Source organism: Anopheles moucheti, chromosome 2, assembly GCF_943734755.1.
Source record: "Anopheles moucheti chromosome 2, idAnoMoucSN_F20_07, whole genome shotgun sequence".
Classification (NCBI taxonomy): Eukaryota; Metazoa; Arthropoda; class Insecta; order Diptera; family Culicidae; genus Anopheles; species Anopheles moucheti.
The window spans coordinates 46,548,626-46,571,542 of record NC_069140.1 but is presented as its reverse complement, the minus strand read 5'-3'; the positions used below and the strand labels follow the sequence as shown (position 1 = coordinate 46,571,542).

General features: G+C 45.9%; 3 protein-coding genes across 5 annotated transcripts; 1 reads left to right on the top strand and 2 right to left on the bottom strand.

Annotated features, from left to right (window-relative positions):
- Positions 1-6,075: 6,075 nt before the first annotated feature.
- LOC128299709 (all trans-polyprenyl-diphosphate synthase PDSS1-like) lies at positions 6,076-19,454 on the bottom strand. Of its 3 annotated transcripts, none has more exons than XM_053035746.1 (2): positions 19,391-19,454; positions 6,076-7,389 (listed from the first exon to the last, which is right to left on the bottom strand). In XM_053035746.1, the coding sequence occupies exon 2, from the start codon at positions 7,376-7,378 to the stop codon at positions 6,173-6,175; it is 1,206 nt and encodes a 401-aa protein (XP_052891706.1). In that variant the 5' UTR covers positions 7,379-7,389; positions 19,391-19,454; the 3' UTR covers positions 6,076-6,172. The 3 variants fall into 3 exon arrangements, with proteins under 3 accessions (XP_052891706.1, XP_052891707.1, XP_052891705.1); XM_053035747.1 differs by lacking the exon at positions 19,391-19,454 and adding an exon at positions 18,889-19,101; XM_053035745.1 differs by lacking the exon at positions 19,391-19,454 and adding an exon at positions 17,954-18,134.
- LOC128299707 (IQ and ubiquitin-like domain-containing protein) lies at positions 14,063-20,051 on the top strand. The gene is made up of 7 exons (XM_053035743.1): positions 14,063-14,451; positions 15,812-15,948; positions 16,019-16,346; positions 18,467-18,813; positions 18,905-19,086; positions 19,199-19,334; positions 19,440-20,051. The coding sequence occupies exons 1-7, from the start codon at positions 14,063-14,065 to the stop codon at positions 19,982-19,984; spliced, it is 2,064 nt and encodes a 687-aa protein (XP_052891703.1). The 3' UTR covers positions 19,985-20,051.
- Positions 19,994-22,408, bottom strand: LOC128299708 (FAST kinase domain-containing protein 3, mitochondrial). Its single transcript, XM_053035744.1, has 6 exons — positions 22,312-22,408; positions 21,937-22,125; positions 21,672-21,871; positions 20,559-21,606; positions 20,410-20,479; positions 19,994-20,327 (listed from the first exon to the last, which is right to left on the bottom strand). The coding sequence occupies exons 2-6, from the start codon at positions 22,121-22,123 to the stop codon at positions 20,111-20,113; spliced, it is 1,722 nt and encodes a 573-aa protein (XP_052891704.1). The 5' UTR covers positions 22,124-22,125; positions 22,312-22,408; the 3' UTR covers positions 19,994-20,110.
- Between the last annotated feature and the right edge of the window lie 509 nt (positions 22,409-22,917).

Here is a 22,917-nt window from a genome sequence, read left to right as displayed (position 1 = left end):
AAAAAAAAACAGGCAAACTTTAAAGTAAGACTTCGTTGATTTAATTCTTAAGTGAGTAAATTGATTTATAAAAGTAATCATCAAATAATTCCCTTTCCAAATATTTAATGTTTCCTATATTAGGAAAAACTCCCATCATAAAGTAGTCTTTATGCGCAAACTTCACAACATTAGCTTGAACGTAGATTGGACTTATCGTCAGCTTTTGTTCGCTTAGCCATCTTTGAACAGATGGCGATCGTAGCATTAACAAAGAGATAAAACAAAAAATATGCAATCTTAGAATGAGGGCAACTTCAAAATAGGTTTAAATGGCCATAAAACATAGCTGGCTTGTAAAAACCCTCATCACACCCTTAACACCATCGGCAATGAGCCCGTTCTTAGAAAACAGTTTTTTCCTGACATAAATCATTGCTCACCTTTATTATCCCAACCAATAAAAAAAACATGCTGGTATGCTCCAACTTCCGCACACAAAAATTCTTATCCCATCGGTACGATCTACTTTGATGTGCAAAAATAAAAATGCCAACGGGGTATGGAGGGAGGATCGCCGAAAAAAACAAATCTGCAACCTTTTTAACGACAGTTTCGCCCTATCGCCCATTGTGTCAAACCCTCTGACCTCTTTCTCTTCGGTGGTCCAGTTCTTGGTAGCCCGAAATGGCACATTATGTTGGCGCCCCTTTGCTGAGAAGTACGAAGGGACAACTCGCTCACAGAGGGAAGTGAAACAAACTAAAATAAAAAATCACCTCCAGCTGCTCTCAATAGTTTCAGTTTCATTTGGACACCGCCCAAACGCACAATGACAAATCTAAATTTCAATTCAAGCTTTCTCCCACACACTCGATGCAAAAGATGCCCTGTGGGATTGGGATGATGGGAAGCAGCGATGGGCGAATAAAGACCACCAAAAAACCCCCCACCGGTCACCTTCGAACTGGTCCGTTGCGCTGCGCAAGCAATACTTGTTCGCTTTTACCCACGGTCACGTTTGGATATATCAACGGAAATTACTCAAAACGTAGGCAAAAGGCTTCACCGGGTACCACAACAGTCTGTGGTCTGAGAAGGTCTCGCGCAAAAAAAAAACATGGCAATCCCGAAGCACCCTCCCAGCAAAACTGGACCGCTAGTCCCGGGGTTGGACCGGTGAATTGTGAAAGCATTCCAAAACGGAAATAATGCATTTTTTCCGGAATTCATTATCGTTCCGGAGTCCGGAGGCCTCCGATGGAGCTGATTCCTGCCAGTTTTGTGCTCCTACCAAGCTAGCCCAAAGCTAACAGGGGCCCACTAGAGCCAGACTGACGTTGGTGATCGGGGCTTTTTTTATTATTCCCGCGTCCAAATTTCTCGTTTTCGGGTCTTTTCGGTGGCTAACTGTGCGGTGGGGCAGGCTGGTTAACGGAGCAAATTTGCGCATTTCGTATGCCCTGGGACGTCACTTAAACGGAAGGAAGCAGACCGGGCAAGAGAACGAGAGAATGGGAAAACGAAAAGAAAAGGGATCGCTGGGAAGTGTGGGGGCGTTGATGAGGTTGGGAGTGCCCACCAAAAAAAAAACACCACTACGCAAAACAAGACACTTAAGCAGGGGAAAGCAATGAAGAACGCAAGTGTTGCACACAGTGCAAAAACAAAGCATAGCCACTTTAGCTATTGAGATGGGGCCACCGCACAGGCATACAGAGCAAGCAGTCAAATTGGCGAGTTTTCCATGCCCATCGCTATCCCAAAACTCCTTTGGAGGGACGGAGGGAATGGAAGGCAGAGAGTGGAAGGCAAGGGTGGTGGTGGGAGGGAGGTTGATGCAAAAACAACAAAAAAATGAAAATAATCGGACCTGCCTGGCTTGTGTACGGTAAACAAAACTAATCATCTCCCCTATTTTAAGGGAAACGAGAAGAGGCCGGTAGGAAGTTCCGATGGAGCAGAGGATGCCGCGCAAATCACCATGAAGGTAGGGAAGGAAGGCGGGGGTCGAGAAGATGAGGCAGAAAAGTGGCAAATATAGAGCATCTCCGGAACCGGTGAAAACCGTGGAAAACTGACGTCTCACAGCAGGGACAGAGCAACGGAAAAGTCTGCCGGTCTCACAGACACTCGCTCACGTTCACTGTCAAGAACCGTTTCGACTCAAAAAGTGCATTTCGTCGAGTGCATCGGTATGGAAGTGTCCCCCCACCAATCCCCTCTCCTCCCATTGTCCACCACCCACTACGAATGCACCCAATGGGCGGATGGCATTTCCTTGTAATTAAAACAATTTCGAACAATAGCCCAGATCTTTAACAGGTTTTCCAACGACTGTATGCATTCGTTTGTTTCTCTTGCTGTGCTCCCACCTCCCCATGCACTCTTTCGACCCCCCCCCCCCACACCCCCCTTTCCCTACCCCACCCTTCAAGGGTTTCATCACCCATCAGTCCCATTTAGTGCGCAACGTTCTTCCAGGAAGCAACGGGAGGTGAGCGCAGTTACGCTATGTTGATAAGTGATTTATTAACCACTTCTCAGTGATTCCCGCGTCCGCGCATCTAATTATGCTAAAGCTAACAATCATTCACTCGTTCACCCATTCATCGGGTGCTGTGGCACCAAAGCGATCCCACGTCACGGTGGGCAAACCGGTGGTCCAAATTAGATTATTGGAAAAGGGTAAATACACTAGTTAGTGTATTTTAAATCTTAAGCAATTAAAAACAAAACTAATTGGGAATTCCATTAGAATGTAGAATTCGAAAAGAATTGCAATTCAGAATCTATAATTAGCAGAGAATTTCCTTGAAATTATGAATTAAATATTGTTTCGGAGCTCGGAGTGTTTAGTATACGCTACCAACGAGTTTCTAAGATGCTTTTTAGTAAAGAGCAAGTATGAGTAAATGTACTGCAAAATACAAAAGGCGTTTAAATCAGGCAACTTCTGATCTTATGTTAGGATCGAGCTTTTGAAAGCATTTAAATAAAGCTTTAATTTGATAGCTGCTGCGAGAAAGGCTATATCCAAGAAGATGTAATACGGAAGAAACTTAAAGTCGATTCCAGTCTTTGATTCTTGTCATCAGCGGCGGATCAAACGGTAGGCGGAGTAGGCGGTCGCCTAGGGCCTCGCCGTGTTGGGGGCCCCAATAAATTTGTGCCTATTGTTTGATTTTTGAAAATTTTAAAACAAAGTTAAATTATAGCAAAAAAAATTAATTTACAAGGTAGAAAATTGATCAAAAATATCTTCCTTGGTTATATAAAACATTTTTTTCTATGTGATAAATTAAATGCAGAGAAGAATATCGACTTTGTGACTTAAAAGTATAAACGAAATTACACCAAGACCAGGACACTAATTTTCCCGTTGGTCGAGAAAAATTTCTTCTAAAACTACCTGTTTCCGAATGTATAATACCAGGAGAGCATCCACGGAAGAGGTAGCACCTAGTACAGCAATTTTGGTCGAAAACCGCCGAAAGGTATGCAATGTTTAAACACTAACTTTCCCGTTGGTCGTGAAAAATTTCTTCGAAAACTACCAGTTTCCGAATTTAAAGTACCAGGAGAGCATGCACGGAAGAGGTAGCTCCTGGTACTGCGCCGTAAGGTATGCAATGTTTATACACTAACTTTGCAACCAACTTGCAACGCAATGCGCCGTAAGGTATGCAATGTTTATACACTAACCTTGCAACCAACTTACAATGCAAGTTTGGTGCATGCAAGAAACTTGCAGCAACATGGCGCCCAACTTCGTACTTGCATGCTAGCTTGCATGCAAACTTGCATGCAAGTTCTTGCAAGCAAATTCTTGCTTGCAAGAACTTGCATGCAAGTTTGCATGCAAGTTTGTATGCAAGTTTGCATGCAAGTTTGTATGCAAGTTTGCATGCAAGTTTGCATGCAAGTTTGCATGTAAGTTTGCATGCAAGTTTGCATGCAAGTTTGTATGCAAGTTTGTATGCAAGAACTTGCATGCAAGTTGGGAAGTTGGGCGCCATCTTGCGCGCCATCTTGCTGCAAGTTTCTTGCTTGCACCAAACTTGCATTGCAAGTTGGTTGCAAGGTTAGTGTATAAACATTGCATACCTTACGGCGCATTGCGTTGCAAGTTGGTTGCAAAGTTAGTGTATAAACATTGCATACCTTACGGCGCAGTACCAGGAGCTACCTCTTCCGTGCATGCTCTCCTGGTACTTTAAATTCGGAAACTGGTAGTTTTCGAAGAAATTTTTCACGACCAACGGGTACGTTAGTGTTTAAATATTGCATACTTTTCGGCGGTTTTGAAGCAAAATTGCTGCAACATTTTTCTCCACCAACGGGAAAGTTAGTGTTTAAACATTGCATACCTTTCGGCGGTTTTCGACCAAAATTGCTGTACTAGGTGCTACCTCTTCCGTGGATGCTCTCCTGGTATCGGCAATCTGAAAACAGCTGGTTTTGTATGGAATTTCGTACCAGCTAATGGCGATCCAAGTAGTGGCGTTATCGTTCTCCTTAGCGCATACAAACGTTTATATATAGAGACTAGCTTACTAGGCCCGTTTACAGGGCTACGCAACAGAACTCTGAGATGTACGCAAGGGAGCTTTCTTTCCGAGACTTTGCTGGTGTTGTTACATCATGTTTGAAGAACATCTCCCTAACACCGATAATGCCGTAGCAAAATTATGGGCCCCCCTTGAATAATTCCGCCCTGGGCCTCCAAGGGGATTGATCCTCCACTGCTTGTCATTGATTCTTGATTAAATCTTCATAAATGAATATATAACTCAAAATACGTCTTTACTGCTAAGGGGGTCTTTAATAAACTGGTCTTTTTATTTTCCTTTTCAAGTTCAAGATGAAGTCAAGTTCAAGTCTTTTTGAATAAAAGACTTTTGGTATTCTCTTGTTGAACCGTTTCGTTTAATCGGACAGTGACAGGGAAACTTCGGACAGCACAAACGCAGCTATTCGATATCGTTGTTACAATCGCATTTTGTTCGAGTTAAGTCATGTCTAACAACTTGCTTTTTTCTGATTGCACAACGTTTCTAATAAACTGAATACCTTAATTGGACACACGATTTTTTATGTCCGGAAACCCTTTCAATCTGTTCGATTTAATATAAGTTAGCTGACCAATAAATATCTTCAGTACAACTAAAACTAAATACTGAAATGTTTTGTCCACACCATTTCACACCGTATTTCATGTTCGGGAGGATACAGCGAGCGCATCGGAAATCGAGTTGGTTAAAGCGGTTATGTGGTTAGTGGTGGTTCCCTTCTTTTCGATACCACTAGCCGAGACTCATCCAGGGGGGAAACCAGATGACATCCGATCCTTGGCTGTATTTACGAATTGTGTGAGTATGTGTTTATGTGTTTGTATACAAGTACTTTGATGCCAAACGAGTGTTACACCACACCTACCGATTCCACGAAATGCAAGCCCACCCTGAAGGGCTCACCGGTTCGGTAGTGCATTCTTCCGCTCCAGCCGATCTAATTGGGGAACGTCACTGCGAACGGGGATGGAAAAGAAAAATTCAAACACACCCCCCTTCTATGTGATTGTCGAGATCTCTACGGGCAGATGGGTTGCCGTTTCGCTGCTTGACGCTCGCTCTAAACCGACGGATTGGTCAATGGAACCGTGGGCGCTGGCGTCAAAGCAGATCGCCCTAACGATCTACTAACAAATTTCTAAGAATGGTAAAATGGGAAACGATAGACCAAGATCGAGAAAATGGCTAATAAAACGGGAGTGCGTGAGGTTTACACTTTATACCATTACGCCCGCGTGCATGTTAATGATCGACATTCTTCGGATATAATGATTGGTATACATTTTTCTACCATACGAATCACGTCCATTGCAGATATGGTTGGGTGCGTAAAAATACAATTAACGAACGAAAATTGTTCATGCTGATGTGGGCTGCAAATGATGGAGAAGGATCCATAAAGCTTCTGTTTTTTTAATGCTCGTAAGCGCAAATCTGGTAGCAATCGCGGGAAAATTAAACAACATTAATCTGTTCGATTTAATTATTTTTAATATTTCATGTACAGAAAATCGATGGGGGACAATGTAGCAGTGGTTTAATTTCTAGACATGTCCGGTTCTTAATATCTGTAGACATCTTAATATTTATCTGGATTTTCATGTTAGCTTATCCTTTTTTTATTGCATCCGTTTGAGGATCATATCGCTTACCATGATTAGACCCTTCTGGTACGGTGACCCACAGAGCTGAGATGCCAAACGGCAGGCCTCAGAACAGTGTCTTTGGACGAGGTGGCGTGTCTGCGCAAATCCCCGCGACATATGCACCATCTCAAAGGCTCTCTCGACGTCACCCGGATCACGAAAGCGTCGACGAATCATCAAGTTTAACTCAGGGAACTGCTCGCAAGCGAACAACACCGGAGCAGTGGCAAGACCGAGCTTCAAATCGACCGCTACCGGTTTTCCCAGCACTTCCGAGCTGGACACAAAGTCCAGCAGATCATCTACGAGCTGGAAGGCGAGTCCAATATTGCGTCCATACTGGAAGCTTAGCTCCACCATATGATTGTCCACCCCGGACAGCACACCAATTGCCTTCAAACTGTTGGCTATTAATGAGGCGGTTTTCCTGTACGTTTTGGTGAAATAATGTGCGAAGCGCTCATTTTCCGTTTCCGCCGAGTAAAGCTGCATGAACTCGCCCTGTACCAAATCGGTTAGTGTTTGGCTGAGTATATGCGACACTTCATCGTGCCGTACGCGTGCCAGCATCATCGAGGTAACGGCAATGATAAAGTCACCAGCCAATGTTAGCTGTTTGTGATTCCACAGTAGGTTGACACTCGGTTTGCCTCGTCTAGCGTACGACTGGTCGATGACGTCATCGTGCACTAAGCTTGCGGTGTGAATCATCTCCGAAATCATTGCTATCTGTCGCTGAGCGTTCGATAGGCAGGTGTTTTCATTGTCAGCATGATGGTTCAGTGCCTTTGCCATCAATATTGTAACCATTGGACGGAATGCTTTACCCTGTCCATCTAGGTAGTATGCGGCCATTTTGTTCAGCTCCTGATGGATTGTTGCGCGGTTTAGTTCCTGACGAATATCTTCGTAGATGTACGCCAGATCATGCTTCAACAGTACGTATGGGTCGAAGTCGATATGCTGCTGTATCTTGTTGGCACCTTGTTGATTGTGGCTACAGCGGTGAAGCTTTGGTATTGATTTGCACTTTACGTTTCTTGGCGATAATGGGACATTGCTAGGCCATCCATCGTGATCGATCACTTTAGTCCTGAATGTTACTATAGTCCTAGCCAAAGTGTTTGAGGACCTACACAGCAGCATTGAGGTTCGTTTTCCGACAATCATGATAAACATCAGAGAATCAGCTGTAAGTATACAAACAGAAATATAGATATAAAATTTTATATGAATATAAAAAAAAGACATTTGAATCATTATTAGTATGAAGGGTTTTTTTGTCGTTTTGTCAGCCCCAGTTCTGCTGAACTGTTCTTGTATTTTGCGCAATCCATGCTCGATTACATGTACATCTTACTGAAGAAAAAATCATCAATGGGACCTATTGTTGGGTGAATCTGATTCATAAATCTGCCTGAACTGAACGAATGAATCTCTATTCCTAAGATTTTGGAATCGTCAAAGATTTATGAATCCCCGAAGAATTATGAATCCTTAAAGATTCATAAACTCTCGGAGATTCACGATTCCTCTAAGATCCATGAGCTCATGAAAAGATTCTTGAATCCGCATAGAATTATAAATCTCCTCAAGCTGATTTTTGATGATCATGATTCTTAGCTTGTTTTAATGATTTATGATTCTGAAAATTCCAATTGATTTGATTGAATTTGATTCTGATTCCAGATGATCTACGACTCTTGGTGTATTAATCCGTAAGCACGAAACGACACTACATGAAATTACTTCTAAGCAGAAGTTACGAATCGAAAATACATTCGAGCACGTTTAACGACACTTAACGAGTTAAATATTAAAAGAAATGCGAAAGGAGAAAAAAACATCTATTCAAGTAACATAAATCACCGTCAATACAAGTACTGTATCGCAAACCGACAGGTTGAACCTGCTCACATGCATCATAACGTATCATTTTGGAAGAAGCACATAAATCAAATTAGTGCAACGGAACAATGGGACAACCGGCCGAGCGGTACCTCACAGTGTCCCGTTCACTGTCCCAAACAAAACGAACCCATTTAACAACATCAACCCCATTGCTTGTTTCTTTGTTTTGATGAATGGTTATTAAAATTCTAATTGACTTGTTTTCCATTTACAATTACATCACCGCACCATAAAACAAACACCGCACGCCGATTCCGGACGAGAGACTAGTTTACACCGCCCTGTTGGCCGTAGGGAAACTCAGCGCCCGCCGAGGGTATTAGAGAAATCGATCATTTCGTCATAAACTTATCATTACCAGCTCGATCAACCGTTGCATCCGTTCGTTCCCTTCAAAAAGCGCCACCAAATCCATTTATACTCCCGTGTGGCCGTGTGTCATGGCGCGCGCTCGGGCTCGTTTGCGGCGATCATAAATAAGAAATGGAACCCCAGATGCGGGCAGATGATGATGCCACGGACTCGGTCGGTGGCAAAAATGAAGATATTCTCGACATAATATGCCATGCCGGGCGGATGGCCGGGGGTGGGGGGCTACTGGAAACGTATAGCGGAGCTCGGAGGAAACGTCCAATAAACTAAAACCCGAACCAACCACCGGGCGGATCGGTGTAGTGGACCGCCCGCCCGCAAGAGTTGTGATTTGTGATGGCAGCCATTTACTCCAACCAGCCAGCGGGTTGAACCCTGGGAGTTTTGTGTTTTTCTTCAACCTGCCCCCACGGTAGGTCCCAAAATATCCGCTAATGGATGGCCTGGTAAGCAAAACTGCCACGGAAACGCCATGGTTCCTGTCGTCGCTGCATCTTCTGAGGCGAATGCAACGATGCTGGGCTCTTGGGCCCTGGCCATGCTCAACTCTCTAAAGGGAGTGGGATTAAGCCGTGCCATTGGGTCAGTATGCTAATTTCGGCGTTATTATTAGCTTTCCTCCCCACAAACTTTCCTGCTTCAAACGGAGGAAAAGACGTCATCTTAAAACTGGTGGAATTAATTTGTACCGATTTTCCCGGTGAGTGTACTTGCTTTTTCGACGGTGGTTCACTGTCCTAAAGCCATCGGTGATTAAGAGAAAAAGTAAAAAAAAGGTCAAAAATATACACAATGTCATTCCCCTAATGTCTTACTTTTTGGGGTTTCACGGGGTTTCCAGCCGCTCGAAGAATCCTCCCACCGTAGCGTACCGCGGGGCTTGGGAATCGGTTCCCAAAACGACCAAACGAGCTACTGTATTCTGGCGGAATTGATTGCAGGCATTAAAATTGGTGACATTCCCCAAATCGCATTCTGACGATGAGCCATTTGGTGGTGGTCCACGGGGCCCTGTCCACCGTTTCGACGACCAGAATGACAATTGAAATGGAGACGTCTGCCGGTTTTGTGTGTGTTTTTTTTTGCCCGTTCTTCACGTGCTTCCGTGGAGTGTTCGTACGTTCCCAGACTTGATAATGAGGCCCACCAGCACCAGTGGCGTAGGAGAAGTTCTCTTATTACGTCCAACCGAGTACCGGAGTGCCGATGTGGAATTGTTGGACCAAGTACTGTTAGGTTTTCGGGGGTAACTTAACGTCTGATGTCGAACGAAGATTTAAATATTCATTACACCGCTTTTGCAACGATTGTCCGTGATTGTCCCGCCCGGTACGGATCGACACGCGGACACGCTCCCGCATCTTTGCCCAATGAAAAGGTCTTATGTCATAAATACGATCCACTAATGGGTGATCCTCCCATTGCTGTGTGTTTGTGTGCATGAATGTTTGCATGTTTGCGGACCTTATTTATAGCGCCCCGGGCAATAAACCTGTTACCGTGCAAATAAATGAAGCTTGGAAGATATTTATTTTTAACTTTGTCCAGAAGCTCCAAGCACCCAGATAGAGATGGGATCCCCACCCCGTTCATTAATCATATCGTTTCGTACCGTTTTCTGCCTTACCAATCATGTCGACATACAAATTTCTTCTGTCGTGCGTGACAACCGTACCTACATCCTCATCGACAACAACCGGTGCTCGGTTAGGTTCATGCTCAGGTGGAAACAATATTTTGCCATGGCCAGGCCCCTGGCAAAGAGAGCCCATTCTGTGCGCTAATTAATGCAAATCAAAACCCATCAGTTCGGTGCTTTATCTTCACAACACATTACACCTGTGATGTATAAAGTGAACCCCCGTACACGATAAGAGGAGGTTAACAAAGGTGGATGATCCACTTCTGTGCATCCGGAAGGCGAAATCACGATAATGATCGCGTGATGTACGACCAGTGGTATGCGATTTCTGAAAAGTCCTGGTCTGTCCTTTCACACAATGGTTAGCACAGCGCCACACACCATCCAAGCAGCCGATGAGCAACTGGAAAGAGCAATGCAAACAGATCTGGTCTTTGGGTTGTTGCATGGCCTGCTACGCATGGAAATCTTCCGGCACGGTTCGCAAAGATTGATGACTTTTAATTTGATCGCTATTCATCGGCTCCCCCTACCGTACCCTCTCGCTTGGAGCAGCATCACCATGCATGTGCACAAAATGGCCATAAAATGGGGTCAAATTCTTAGCGAAACAAGGCACGCTTCCTTTTGCGACTGGTAATAGACTCTTAAGAGATTGCGATTAGTTTGTTGCAAGCTGCAGACCTATCCGTGCGTTGTAACTAAAGATGCTCACTGTTGCTGCCTGTAATAGAGGCGGGGAAGGAAAAGACAAAGCTCTCACCAGCCCCAATGACAAGCGGTTGACATGTTGACATGATACGCAGTCACTTCCAAGCTTACGCACCACGGCAAAAGGGATCTTTGCGGTTTTGGGGGTTTTATGCATCCACCACCCAGCCCAAGATGGTGCGGATGGTTTTGTGTCATTTGATTCCTCCACTCTTCAGCCGCCCTGCTAGCCCCTTCCCCCTCCCCACCGCTACTCATCCTGTCCATCATCCATCACGCGCGACTGCAAATCAAAGGTTGCACATAATTCAGCACATAAACAGTTAGGTCGGTCTGGAAGCCGACTGATTACTTTCCGCGCTCGCGTGGTAAAGTCACTCACTTCGCCGCTCCAATCGGGAACCGTATTTCCCACGCAACCGCACAAAACCGCAGAATGGATTTAATTATATTCTCGTACGTCGTCTCCTAAGCTGCACGGGGAGGTGCTGGGCGGTCGACCGAGTGCCAGATCGACTGACAAAGATTTGAAACTCCAAACGGTCTTCCTTTGGCGTGTACTTTGGGTTGGCGTTGTTTGTTTGCTTCGTTTTATTCTTTTTGCATCCTTTCCACCCACGAACCATATAGAGACACACAAACACACACACACACACACACACGCGCACATCCCGGTACTGGTGTTTTTCTTTTTTTGTTGGTTGTTGCCAATCCCGTTACCCTCCTAGAAAGACACCAGTGGGAGAACGCGAACGCGCAAAAATGGAACACGAATGACGAAACGATGGCCCCGAATTTCATCCATCCAAAACCACCAACTACTGTTGTTACCCTTCTGCTGTGTCTTTCCGTGCTGTGAAGATGTTGTCTCGTTGCAAAAAAAAACAACAACTCGAACTCGAACAGAAAAAAAGTAAGATAAACAGGAGCACCGTACTTAACCGTTCCACCGTACCGAGTACCGGGTTCGTCGTTTTCACTTTCGCGCATGTTACTTGTTTGTGAGCTGAAATTGATCTTGATTTTTTTGTTGTTGCTTGCTTGCTCGCTTGCTTCTCAGCTAGTGAACCATTTTCTTTCTGCCTTTGGGAAATGATAACTATCACCGCCAGCTGGGGAGGGGGAAGGCAAAAAGGAGGCAAGGCTTTCTATCGCCGTTTTTCTTCTTCCCATCCGATCGTGGTTGTGATTTAGGGAAGGAAACACACACACACACACGATCGGTGATGATCGGGTTCACGCGCAAAAGGGCTCAAGCACCGTTTATATTATTACCTCGCACAAGCCTAACGTGTCGGTTGCACCGTAATTGATGCCGCGTACACCAAGGGCCAACTAGATCAGTGCGTCGTTTTTTTTATTCGCTTCCCTAACACACTGCGCTGCTCCCGTCGGCTACTGAAACGGATGTCAAAACGTGCTGACTAGGCCGTGCTGTGATTAGCGCATCGGATTATCTGCACACATTACGCCCTACGGATGCTTACGCGTAGTTCGGGGAGGTAACACATTTTGCCGTGCGTTTAAATCTTTCTTCAGAAGGAGCATTGCAGGGTTTGCTAGTGTACTAGTTGCTTATGTTTAGTCTTCATGTAGTGTTTGTTAAAATGATTAAATTAAATTTAAATGTAAAATTAATTAAAAATACAACTACTGCCTAATCGAAAAAATAAAAATCATTGAAAATATCTAAATAAAAGAAAAAAATGTTAAAAAAAACTTTAAATTTAAAAAAAACCTTGTAGGGTAAGTTCAACATCACATTTAAAAAAACATTTGAGATGTATCGAAATGAACCACTTTCTCCTACGTAGAACCCACTCCTGGCGAACCCTTTCGCTACCTCACCAACGCCACCGTTTTATGTCGAACCACACCACAGAAGATCACACCGAATCGCGATGGGATGCGAATGATTTGTGATTTCCGCGCATTCATTGTGGCCTTCGGTCCTGTTGCACGGTAATGTGCCGTTCTGGTTCATCCGCGATCGGTAATCTGTGCGAGCATTGACTATCCCTTCCTTTCAGTTCGAACATCTTCACCAAAAAAAAAAAAAACTCCCCTAAATCTTTGCAGAAAACCTTTATTAGACGCAAAACAGAACACACAAACGCCCCGGAGAACCGATACCGACCCGTACGTTGGGAAACGCACACGAAGTAGAACGCATACGGCGCTAGGGTTTCGGGGCGAGAGAGCTTCAACCAGGGAGGCGAACGCGAATCGTACTTCACTGTCTTTACAGTTATTTATGTGATGGCAAACATCGCATAATTAGCGGTTTGCCGGCACCCATTTCCCCTGCATTCGCGTTGGCTTAATCATAAAGGGGAGCGGGTTCCAGCGGGAGGGGGGAAGAGTTTCGCAGGGTTAGGGTGGCCCCATGAGAATCGGGCATGTTCTGTGCTCTGCTTTGGTCACCTTGCGAGTCTGTTCTAAGCTTCATATTCATCAAATGTTGTTTGTATTTTTTTCTGTTTTGGAAGATGCCCACCCAAAGGGGTCGAAGGCCGATGCCGGACGGATGAGGTTTCGAAAATTGATATTTTTCCTTTACCCAGCACTCCTTCGCCCTTCGTGTCCGCTCGGTCGATCGATTCCCTTTTCGGTGGACAATTTGATCCGATGGGTCAATCGTCGTGCGGCGTAGAGCGATGATCGTGGCAATATAATAACAATCATCATTGCACCCAACCGAATGGCTAGAGTGACGTCGGTAAAGACGTTCTTCTCACCGGTGTGATCGTCGCTACGGTTGCTTCCAACAAGAACCAAATCGCAGGCGCCGGTTGGCCCTTAGCAACACCCTCTGCAACACCACCACCACCGGACCGATGTCGTCGTTGCCATGAGAACTGTTGCGCGCGGTTCGTTATTTGTTTTTCACTCAGCACTCCTGGCTAGCTTGGATGCGCGACGCTTTCAATTAGTGCTGCTGCTATTGCTGCTGCCATTCAGTTCAGTTCCGTGCTCGGTTCACCAAAAACAAAAAAAAACTAATCGGCGACGTCACGCGCTTCAACGCACCGGCACCGGACATTGCTTTGGCGTCAACCACCCAGATCGACCGGTGGAGTCAGTTCCGGATCGGTTCTCCAGCCCGTGCCGAAGCGGAGGAAAGTGACGAGAAGTGCAAGCTAGCGGCTTGAAGGGGAAGGAGTGCCACGGGCAAATAACCTCCGCAACCAGGAGGACGGCAACTTCAATTACAAACCCAACCCGGAATGAGCGAACGCGTCGGCGAAGAAGAATCGTTCTCGGTGGCGGACACGAGCACTTCCGGCACGCTGGCCGGGCTGTCGGTATCAACGGCCGGCGGTACCCGTACGTGCCGAAAGGATGTAACCGTAAAATTCCATCTCATGAAAGCACAAGTGGTGGCCCACGCCTACCCACGCCACCACACGCTCGATGAGGTGAAGGAGCACATTGCGTGCAAATTTCAGGTGAAATCGAAATTCTTGCTGTTGCGCCAGGCCGGTACGGAAGTGCCCGGTCACCGACGTCTGGAGGAGCTGTGCGTCAGCGAGTATAATGTGTGCGATCTGGAGCTGCTGCTGTCCGAGACCGCCCGGGAGGAGAATGTGCAGCTCAACCTGAAGCTGTACTATCGGTAGGTTTCGTGTGGTCGGTGTGGCCTTTTGTTGTTGCTGCTGGGTATGTGGCGATGCTCGTGAGAAGACTCCCAACGTTTGACGATGTGAAGCCGGTTTACATTTCCATTTTAATTGGATGGCAAAGTGCATATTTTGTTTAGAATATTTCAACCAAATTTAAAACTTTTTTTCTATTTTCTTGCAGGAGAAACCGTGATAATGTTTGTAGGAATGTTTGTGTCATTCTTGGGCTAATTAGTTTTGAACTTGTGCTATGAACCATCCCGAGGGTGAATAGAATTAAAACAATGATAATTATTGGGGATTGTTAATATCTTTTAAGGTTATGTTAAGAAAGTATGTTTTAAATTTTTGAATTTAAGACAACTCTACTACAAACTTTACATTTAGCTATAATGAAATGAAATTCATATTACTTTAAGAATTAAAACAATTTATTGTTGGTCTCCCCATTGCAAAGACTGACTATCTTCCTCGCTTATCAACAGAACAACCTCAAGAGATCTAGGCCTGTCCTTACTTACTTGACTTTATTTACCCGTAGCCGGAGAGTTGGCCCTGCGTACGGTGGTTTGGGATCCGGCTAGGATTTTGACTCGGACCTATCGTGTGAAGACCGTACCGGTACCAATACACCACCAGCCTCACGATAATAACACTAGTGTTGGGTAATGGGATCCGGGTCGGACTCTGGGATTCGATTCTCCATCAGATCAATCCGGATTCATTTTTAAATCTAGGATCGTTTAGATCCCAATCCGGATTTAGGATTGGGATGCAAAGCAAGTATTCGGATTCTGAACCTTCTGTGAATCTGTCATGACGGGAATTTAAAACTGAAATCTAAATCGAGAGTTCGGATTCGTAGAATTTTTAATTTCGGGAATACCGAATTGGAATTCAAAACAAGTAGCCATATGCAAATCTTACGGGGTCCGGATCTGTCATGATTGGAGTGAAATTATTCGCTATTCTTTGTTTTAACGGCGCCGGTCTTCACACGAACGGACCGGACCAAAATCCCATTCGAACCAATCCCCCGTAGTAAGGACTGACTATACGGCTAAGTGGTACAATTAAGTCTAGTAAACCAGAAATGGCAGGCATGCCCTAGAAGGTCGATTTTCTATCTTGTCTATTCTATGGGATGTATATAAATATATTGTATAGTTGTATATATGATTTTTATTATTATTAAAGAGAGATTGAATCGAATTCGTTGGATCGATCCTAAGGCGGATCCGGATCGAATCCTACATGGGAGCTAGTATAACAGAAAAGAGTGAAGATATACTACTTTTTATCATGAGTTCGTGCTGCATTCTAACAAATATCCGTACTTTTGTTCTTTTGCAGTAATCTTACCCTTCCCGACATCATTACGGTCCGCATCCCCGGCGAAGAAGGCAAACCAAGTCGCGATGTGGTGGTGGAAATAGAGAACCAGGTTATCACTAAACCGTTCGTCGGTGGCTACATAAACAAATTGAACAGTAAGCTCGGTCGTTTGCTGCTTGCCTTCCTCACGTGTGATTCTCATCGTCCCACTCGGTTCGCTTTCAGACATTGAATACCACCACGCCTTCACGCAAACGGGTCCTCCGGCGGATCGTTTAGCGCGCGGCGGCACAAAGTTTAGCCGTGACACACAGACCGTATGCGAACGGACCACCATCACGATGATTCCACGCACCCAGGCAGTACAGCACTCCGGGTTGGATGTGGCGGAGCGTAAAGTTCCGGACGGTCAGTGCCGGTTGGCGCTACCGTACGAAACTGCCCAAGAGTACGAACGGCGCCAAGATCTCGTTGGCAAAGTGATGCTGTTACAGCGCAACTTCCGGCGTGCACTGTGGCAACGGCTCATCAAAAAGAGTGCCGCCGAATGGAGGTAGGTAGCCGGTGGGGGAACGTGTCCGTTGAATTGATTGTGCTTAACGTGATCGATTAAATTTCTTTAATGTTCGTTTGACGGGTAAATTGTGCCTTCGGTTCATATTCGAAGTCAATTAAACTGGTCTGATGATGTTAATTCCAACCCAGCGAAACACCAGGAAGTAGCTTTCTCCTGCTGCCGGCGTTAAAGCTAACTAAATGATTGCAAATTTGTCAAAAGAAATGATTCCGCGTGTCTCTGAAAAACCTCCCCTTCACCCCGGAGGGGTTTACGCAGGAAATGAATAAGGGTGAACAATACTCAACACGGAACAGTTTTAACAAACGACGTCACCACGGAGATTCGTTCTGCACCACCACGGTTCCGTACCTTTTTGGCGCACCAGCCGCAAAACTTGGTGAAAAGTGTAGCGGAACGCCATTTTTGCCGAGATTTAGGTGCGCACACGCCGACCGGCCGTAACAGTCGCTCGCAGAATCGAAACAACGCCCTCTCGCCCGGCGGGAAATGGGGAATAGTGGGTCTTTACCGCATGCCATAAACTTATCTAGGCCACTGCGTGATAAAATCTAAATAGAGAAGTTCTTTCGTTCTCGATTTGCGCAATGTGTGGGAGGGCCCAACGCTACGCCGGTCAATTTCACCACGTTCGTTAGTTCTTGGCCAGTGAGCAAGTGCGGGTTGGTCGATGTATTAACCATTAAAATGAGCGTCAGCTTTTAAGCTGCTTAGCGTACCCGATGTGCAATCAATCTTTGCTCCAATACCGCTAACACCCATATGCCTAATGTGTGTAGCAGGCGCATGCATCTTCTATCTTTATCGACTAGGAACTAACTGCCATGCTAGCATGCTTTTATTTGCAACAAAGCTGGGGATTTCAGCAACATTTTTGCGCACGCCGGCCACAAACCGTACCGGACCCACCGCAACGATGCGCACTTTAATGTCGTTTTTGATGGCTTCTTATTAATTGAATCCTCCGGTTCGTTATGCTACGATGTACATAAAACCGAATTCCCATTCCAGCAATCCATCATGTCCCAGTTCGTCAGGCATCCGGTCACTCCGGTAGCCGCATCTCCTTCTACTGCTCCGTGGCGAGGTAATGATTCGCGTTTAAGTGTCCGCAACACACGCACACTTCGGTCAGCTCGGATCACAGGAATGCGGCAGATGTCCCATTAAATTGAGATCTGAGCAACTCATTAGAACGCTCCCCAACGATTCCGGCCTGAATAATGCGTGGCTCAAATAATTGCACTGGGTAGTACCGGCCTGGAGCGTGATGCCGGCGCGCGTACCCCGGAGAAATGCCCACGTAGTTGCTATTGATTCAGCCCCCGATCACACCGATTAATCGTACGATTTACTCGCGCCAACCAATCGCTGGCCGTACGCTGGCACTGCCTCACTCTTGTCCGACCGTCACGAGCAGGGCAGTTCGATCTACCGGGCTTCTCGTGGGCGGAACAAACCGATCGATGATTACTACTCTTGCTCGATCGGGGAAAATTTATCGATCACTTCCTTAACAACGGCAACGTGCGATCGGGACACACCGTAGCTACAAATTAACAAGCTTATCAAAAGATACCCACCACCGGGCTCACCGATCGTTTTGCACGGAGAAGTGCTGGGGCTCTGCTGGGGACCATTCGAACGCGGCACCGGGCGTCCTGTCTTCAACCTCGTTTCACGGTCTAACGCAACACAGCCAGCTATTATTCAGCACTGTGTGGAATATTAATTCATTAGAAGGATTTGTTATGGTAATGGATATTGTCCCCACCAGTATGAACGGGGTGGTTGGGTCTGTGGATGAAAATAACGCGAAAAGTGATGGTTAAGGCAGTGGTCCATTGGGACGCACCATTTGTACATTTCTCGCCGGCTTTTCATAATAGGAATTAGGACAAATTAATCATTGCCTACCGTTTGCTGGTTGTGTTATCCTCTTTTCAATGCGAATTATCGCATGTGCTGTTACCCACAGTCGTACCTCGTGTGACTTCACGCACATTCAAGGTGGGGTGCTTCGTCGGCGTGGCGCACCGAAGTGGACCAAGCAAACGTAAACAATAACCATCTTGTTTACCTTTGCTATTCACCAGGGAGTTGCAAAAGCTGCAGCAGGAAATCGAAACTGGTGCAGAAAGTTCAAAAACAATCGCCCACAACAAAACGACCGTCGCCCGAACGTATCCCAGAACGAACGAGGAGTTTGATGCGCTGTTCGCCCAAATACACTGCTGGAAGGAGAACGAGCTGAAGCTGATAAGGGAAAAATATTCCGGCGCACCGAAGATAGCGGAGATGAACATATTGCTCGACAAGGAAATTCAGCTGCTGAATGGAGTCGAACGGCAGCGGCGAGCGATCCGGCGGGAGCAGCTGGAAGAGGTAGTCGAACGGCAGCTGGTCAAAATCAGTGAACCGAAGCGTTGGGTCGGTTACAACAGTAAGTACCGCGAATGTTCCGCCAGCCAATTCTGCTGGTTTGTTGTCCTTTTGCGTGCACGATTGATAACCTTACCGTGTCTCTCGTTTAGACCGGATCATTGAGATGGAAACACCGCAAACGCAACGGGCCCGGTTTCTGCTGCTTTACTACCGGCGGCTGAAGATGGCTCCACCACCCAATGCCGGCGGTGGTGATCCTCAAGAGCATATGGCACTCCTGGACGAACTGTCGGATGTAATCGTGCAGGAAAGTCATCCCGCAACGGCAGAGGTGCGTACTTTTTGCTCCGTGGTCCGTCGCTTAATCATAGCGTATCTTCCTTTTATACGGTTTGCTTCACCAATTTTGCTCTCATTCAACATCGATCACGCACACGACACAGCTGGAAAGTTTGCTACAACGGGAACGGCAGCTTTTACTGTCTCATTTGAAAATGGAAGATTTGTCAGTTTTGCGAAAGCGCCAGCTAACCTTGCTGACCGATATCATACGCACCGATCCGGAAAAGGCACGCGAAAGTAAGGATGCGCCCTGGCTGGTTTGTTTTGTTTTAGCTTCACTACATAATAATTACCTTGCTGTTCTGTTTTTCGTTCGCCGGTCGTGCCACGTTTGGTTCGCAGAACCAGTCACTAAACTGTGCCGAAAATGCAAAAAACTTCGCCCAACGCACGCATTCACCGTACACACACGGCAACGTTCGGCGGATGTTTGCGGACAGTGCACTTCGCTGCTCGGCTCTACCGTCGATATTGCCGTCTATCGTTCGATTCTGCGCGCTATCCGACGAGATGAGCGGAAGCGTGGTTCGCTTGCATCATATGCGTTCATCATACAGGAGAATGACATCAAGCACATCGTCGAGAACATCTGGCACGGCCATTCGGTCATCTCGAACGATACCGATCGTGCTGATTTGATGCTTCCGCGTTGGAACGTCGCCCAGGATTGGTCCCCGTGGAACTGTATCTGTCTTACGGAGCAGGAAACCCGTGCACATCTGAAGCTGCAGCGGTTGGATCGCTTTTATCAACCAAGCGTAATGAAGGAAATTCAAAGCAAGCATGCATTGGCAAGGTCCGTGTTTGGTCAGCTGCGTGAAATCGATCAAGAGTTTACCGAGTCCGGTGATTGGTGGCAGGTCGGACTGGATGAGAAGTTGGTATAGAAAGCGCGTACAAGGACTGTAAGGGTAATGTTTTATTTTTTTCCATTCTTAACGACATAACCGAGCCCGAGTAGGTCGGTCACTAGGGACGAGGCGTGTGGTGTCCGATGAAGGTGGCCAGATGTACTACTGCTGTTTGCTGGTAACGATTGACTTGAACTTTTTCTGCAAATACTCTACACGCTTCAGAAGCTTATCACTGGTGCTGAACTCATTGTACGGTATCGACAGTACGGTGTAGCCTGCCTGTTCCAGTAATCGCATGTTCAGTGCCTGTATACCATTCAGTGAAACGTGAGGCCCCTGGCACATGTCGTGATAGTCGTGCACCAGCAGCGCAATCCTATCCGAGATGGAAAGACGATGCAAATTAAATGAATTTGGAATATAGTTTCGCAAAAGTATTGAGATAGTGAGCTACGTACTTCGTTCCATGTTCATGTTCCTTGTCAACGGGTAAGGGTAAGCATTTTTTATCTAAAACGCATTCTGCATCTGTTGGCCGAGAACAAAAAGAGTATCATGTCAAATAAATGATTGTGTATTACCTTCCACAAATTCGTTCAATACTTACCAATAGTGAATCCCATGGTCGTTGTTTGACTAATTTTGACCATGCTCTCCGAGGGTATTAAACTCTTCAGCGCATCCAGCATGCCCGTCACCAGAACTCGTTTATCCTTTGATGGTTCGAACGGAACAAACAGCTCCGCCCCGTGGGAATCAAGCAGTGACTCTTTCGCTCCGGGTATCCGCTGGGCAACGGCGGCTACATTAAGTAGCTTTATTTTCATCGACGGCTGTAAATTTCCGAATCTTGCTTCCTGTAGCTTGTGGAAAAAGTTCGCATTCAGCACGGACGATAATTGATCACCATTCACGCAGTTCAGAACAGTGAGCGACCACACCGTGTTCAACCAATCGGACGGTCGGATATAGTCATTCTCAGAAATATTTGCAATCAACTTCGCCTTTATCGTGTCCATACTGATCGGTTCGTAGTTAAGCGTGGCCAACGAAAGCAATAGCGAACCGAGCTGCGTTGGTTTGCACAGCTCGTGGTGCGATGCGATCCAGCTACACAGATTATCCAACACGGTTCCATCGCGATAACGCAGCATTCCCAAGCTCGTCAGCACCGACACAATCGGTGCTATTTTGTCCGTATTTTTTGACAGCTCTCGGTCCAAATCGGCACATATACGACCGGTCAGGACGACGTCTCGATAGTTTAAGCATGCCATCGCATACAGCAGATCGCCACATTCCTTCAGATTCAGGTGTCCCGGATTGCTTGCAATGTTGAACGATAGCGAACGAAGCAACGGGATGCTTCGCTTTTTCTTCATCGATAGCGAGGACATAACTTTGATCATTTGAGGTAACGTGAGACCGGCAATAAGTTTAGCCGCTTCATCGTTGGCCGTTATACCGAGCACGGTTTGCAGATCATCACCCTGTAGCTCGATCATCTTCGAAGGTGCTGTACGGTTGCTGCCTATCGTACGTTGGCCGCCCGTTCGTCCAAGCATGCTGCACAGTTCCACGAAACGTGAATCACTTTCAAAGTCCGATAAAGTGACTTTCTTAATCGAACTCCATTCCGCCAAAATGGAAACTATCTGCATTTGAAGATCACAATTAATAAGGTCGTTTAAGATGGGCCTCTATCCTTACTAAAACTCACTTTTAGCGCTTGTTTCCGGTTCACCTTTGTCATATCAGCCACGGCCAATAGCTCTGCAACCGTGTTTGCCTTCAGGATCATCTCATCGACCTGAGTGTCTTGTTTAGCGTCGCCGGATGTTGCTCTGGTGGTGATGGTACTATCTTTCTTGGCGGGCTCATCATTGCGCAAGGAAGCAAAAGCAGCCGCCACGATGGGATCTAAAATGATTCCAGAAGTGCACATTACTCCCAAATGCCACCACGCTAAATATGTGTGCGCATACTCTTTAAACCTCCTGGTGAACCACTGACACCGGTTGTGTTACGGGTGAGGTTCGGTTGCACCTTACTGCGATCGCCGTTACCATCCGGGGCAATTACTTTGGCCGTGGCTGCACTCGTGGATGTACTGTAGCTGCGAACATTTAAACAGTACCCGAAACTTCGACTGATACGTCGTAAGGTAATCATATCTGTTGTTTGAAAAAAGAGAGTAAAAACATACATTTCACCACCGGGTTTACAGCATTTTATGTAATATGTTTATCCGCGAACAGTGTAGGGGGGTCGATGGAGCCAATTTTAACTGAAAACTAACTTCATGGACGGGACTTTTTGGTGCCCGATGCTCGCTAAACAGTCTACGAATTTATACTTACTGCTTATTCTAATCTTTCACCAAGAAATAAGTTAAAAACTCTCTAAAACTAAACTTTACCGGATGATATCTGGTGATATCGAATGACCCAAAACATGTCAAAACTCAATGCATGCGGGTTTGACAGAAAGTAGATGAAGAACCCAACCAGCCAAATCGCGGGATTTCTAATTTGCAGTAATTTTTGTTGGTTCATGTTTATATGATATTATGAATGGATAGTAATTGTATGATAAGCAGGATGATAAGTACCTGATGATAAACGATTTAATCAGAAGCTATTTTTGACAGAAAACAAAAAATGAGAAAGCTTCCCTGTTCGGTGCCAAACTAGAATTTACCACCTTCTTCAATTCCTGGTGCACTATGCATGCTGCTTTCGTACATAATATTACGAGAACTAATTTAAAAATCACATTTATTGCGCATTTTTCACAAAAAATGATTGGAATTTAATTTTCGAACATGACTTCTCGAAACGATCGCCCTTCAAGCGTGCAACATTCCCTTGTAAACCGTGTGCACCTGTCACACTGGCTGTCAAACCTGCACACCACCACTCAAGAACAACAAATCCAACACAAACGCCCACACATGCATCTAGGGC

What these genes read in the sequence shown, in the direction of transcription:
- LOC128299709 (XM_053035746.1), bottom strand. Translation starts at nt 7,378, where the DNA reads ATGTTTATCATGATTGTCGGAAAACGAACCTCAATGCTGCTGTGTAGG.
- LOC128299707 (XM_053035743.1), top strand. Translation starts at nt 14,063, where the DNA reads ATGAGCGAACGCGTCGGCGAAGAAGAATCGTTCTCGGTGGCGGACACG. An exon ending in CTACATAAACAAATTGAACA is followed by an intron (nt 15,949 to 16,018) that starts GTAAGCTCGGTC and finishes GTTCGCTTTCAG; the next exon opens with ACATTGAATACCACCACGCC. An exon ending in AAGAGTGCCGCCGAATGGAG is followed by an intron (nt 16,347 to 18,466) that starts GTAGGTAGCCGG and finishes GCTATTCACCAG; the next exon opens with GGAGTTGCAAAAGCTGCAGC.
- LOC128299708 (XM_053035744.1), bottom strand. Translation starts at nt 22,123, where the DNA reads ATGATTACCTTACGACGTATCAGTCGAAGTTTCGGGTACTGTTTAAAT. An exon ending in GACCATGGGATTCACTATTG is followed by an intron (nt 20,480 to 20,558) that starts GTAAGTATTGAA and finishes CTCGGCCAACAG; the next exon opens with ATGCAGAATGCGTTTTAGAT. An exon ending in GAACATGAACATGGAACGAA is followed by an intron (nt 20,328 to 20,409) that starts GTACGTAGCTCA and finishes CATCTCGGATAG; the next exon opens with GATTGCGCTGCTGGTGCACG.